General features: G+C 37.1%; 1 protein-coding gene across 1 annotated transcript; it reads left to right on the top strand.

Annotated features, from left to right (window-relative positions):
- Positions 1–1,224: 1,224 nt before the first annotated feature.
- On the top strand, positions 1,225–1,821 carry LOC124894940 (uncharacterized mitochondrial protein AtMg00810-like; the record flags this gene model as incomplete). The annotated part of the gene is made up of 1 exon (XM_047405427.1): positions 1,225–1,821. A coding segment is annotated over exon 1 (597 nt), but the record flags the coding sequence as incomplete, so codon positions are not given.
- Between the last annotated feature and the right edge of the window lie 270 nt (positions 1,822–2,091).

Genomic DNA, 2,091 nt, shown 5'->3' with positions numbered 1-2,091 from the left:
TATGTATTGTATGATATGGTTAATAAAATGGTGTTGGTCAGCAGAGACGTGTCATTCAGGGAAGATATATTCCCCTTCAAGCAACAAAATAGTAAGACTGACAATACACAATATGTATTTCCTATAGAATCATCACAGGTGATTTTCTCTAATGCACAAGGGCACATTCCATCTAATTCTTCGCATCTGTTACAGCATCATGAGGCTCATGTACCTCAAGATCAACCAGAAAAATTAGTTAATATGCCTAGTGAGGTATTACCAGTTGAACCAGTGCTATTGCAGGATCAAAGGAGATCAAGCAGGGGAAGAAAGCCACCAGTTTGGATGACTGACTTTGTATCTCTTAACGTTTACAAAGAGGTACCTTATCAAATCTCAGAACATATTTCTTATAGTGTTTTGTCTGATAAATACAAAAAATTTATGGGATCATCCTCTATAGTTACTAAGCCTATTACATATTCAGAAGCTTGTAAAGATCTTAGATGGATAGCACCTATGAAAAGTGAAATTGATGCTCTTACTTCTAACCACACTTGGGATGTGGTTACACTACTTGAAGGTAAAAAACCTATAGGGTGCAGGTAGATCTATAAAGTAAAGTACAAGGCCTCGGGAGAGATTGAAAGGTTTAAGGCTAGGTTAGTATCCAAAGGATACAACCAAAGAGAGGGCATAGACTACACAGAAACTTTTTCACCAGTAATTAAAATAAAAACAGTTAGAACTGTGCTAGCTATAGAAGAAAGGAAGAAATGGTTTGTGCATCAGATGGATGTCTTCAATGCCTGCTTGAGTGGTGATCTCACTGATGAAATATACATGAAGCTGCCTGAAGGATTTGCAAGCCAGGGGGAGAATGCAATATGTAGTCTTGTCAAATCCTTATATGGATTGAAACAAGCTACTAGACAATGGAACACAAAATTGTTAGAAGTTTTGCTAAAAAATCAATTTGTACAAAGCAAGTATGATCCATCATTGTATATACAGAAAACAAATGAGGGCATGGTACTGATTTTAGTGTATGTTGATGATATGTTGATCACCGGTGAAAGTTTAAAATTGATAGAAGAAACAAAGGCAACACTGCAGCAAGCCTTTAAGATGAAAGATCTCAGAGAATTAAGATAATTTCTTGGCATAGAGTTTGCTAGGTCTGATAAAGAAATCTTAATGCACCAAAGAAAATATACATAAGAGTTACTGGCTGAACTAGGTATGGGAGTTGCCAAGCCTGCTGTAACACCTTCAGATTACAATGTAAAGTTGACCACAAAAAAGTTTGATGATCATGTTAAACACTTGCAGTCAGGTGAGGATCCTCCGACAAACCAAGAAACCTATCAAAAATTGGTTGGAAAACTACTGTACCTAACAATGACAAGGCCAAATATTTCCTTTAGTGTTCAAACACTAAGTCAGTTTCTTCAAGGTCCAAAAAAGTCTCGTATAGAAGCTGCATTAAGGGTAGTAAGGTATATAAAGAATCAACCAGGTCAGGGCATCCTGCTGTCTAGTAGTGCTAATGAACGTGTGAGTGCCTACTTTGATGCTGACTGGGCATCATGCCCTCATACAAGAAGGTCTATTACTGGTTATCTTGTAAAAATTGGTGATTCAATAGTCTCTTGGAAGTCGAAGAAACAAGCTACTGTGTCTAGAAGTTCAGCTGAAGCTGAATTCAGAAGTATGAAAGACGTAACAGCTGAACTAATATGGGTCTTAGTCCTGGTGAAAGAGATTTGCCTGGACATAACCCTTCCAGCAGAGATATACAGTGACAGTAAATCAGCTATACAAATAGCAGCTAATCTGGTATATCATGAAAGAACTAAACACATAGATATTGACTGTTATTTTATTAGGAAAAAAATCTTACAAGGAACTATTTCAACTAGCTACATATCGACACCACATCAACCTGCAGACTTGTTCACAAAAGGACTTAACAGAGTACAACACACGTATCTAAGCTTCAAGCTAGGAATATGTGACATATTCACCCCTTCCAAGCTTGAGGGGGATTGTTAAGACAAGAAGAAGAAAACAACTTTAGGATGTAATGTAGTCTGCACAAGTATATAG

The sequence above is a fragment of the Capsicum annuum genome, unplaced genomic scaffold, assembly GCF_002878395.1.
Source record: "Capsicum annuum cultivar UCD-10X-F1 unplaced genomic scaffold, UCD10Xv1.1 ctg78462, whole genome shotgun sequence".
Lineage (NCBI taxonomy): Eukaryota > Viridiplantae > Streptophyta > Magnoliopsida > Solanales > Solanaceae > Capsicum > Capsicum annuum.
This window is presented reverse-complemented; position numbering and strand designations above follow the sequence as displayed.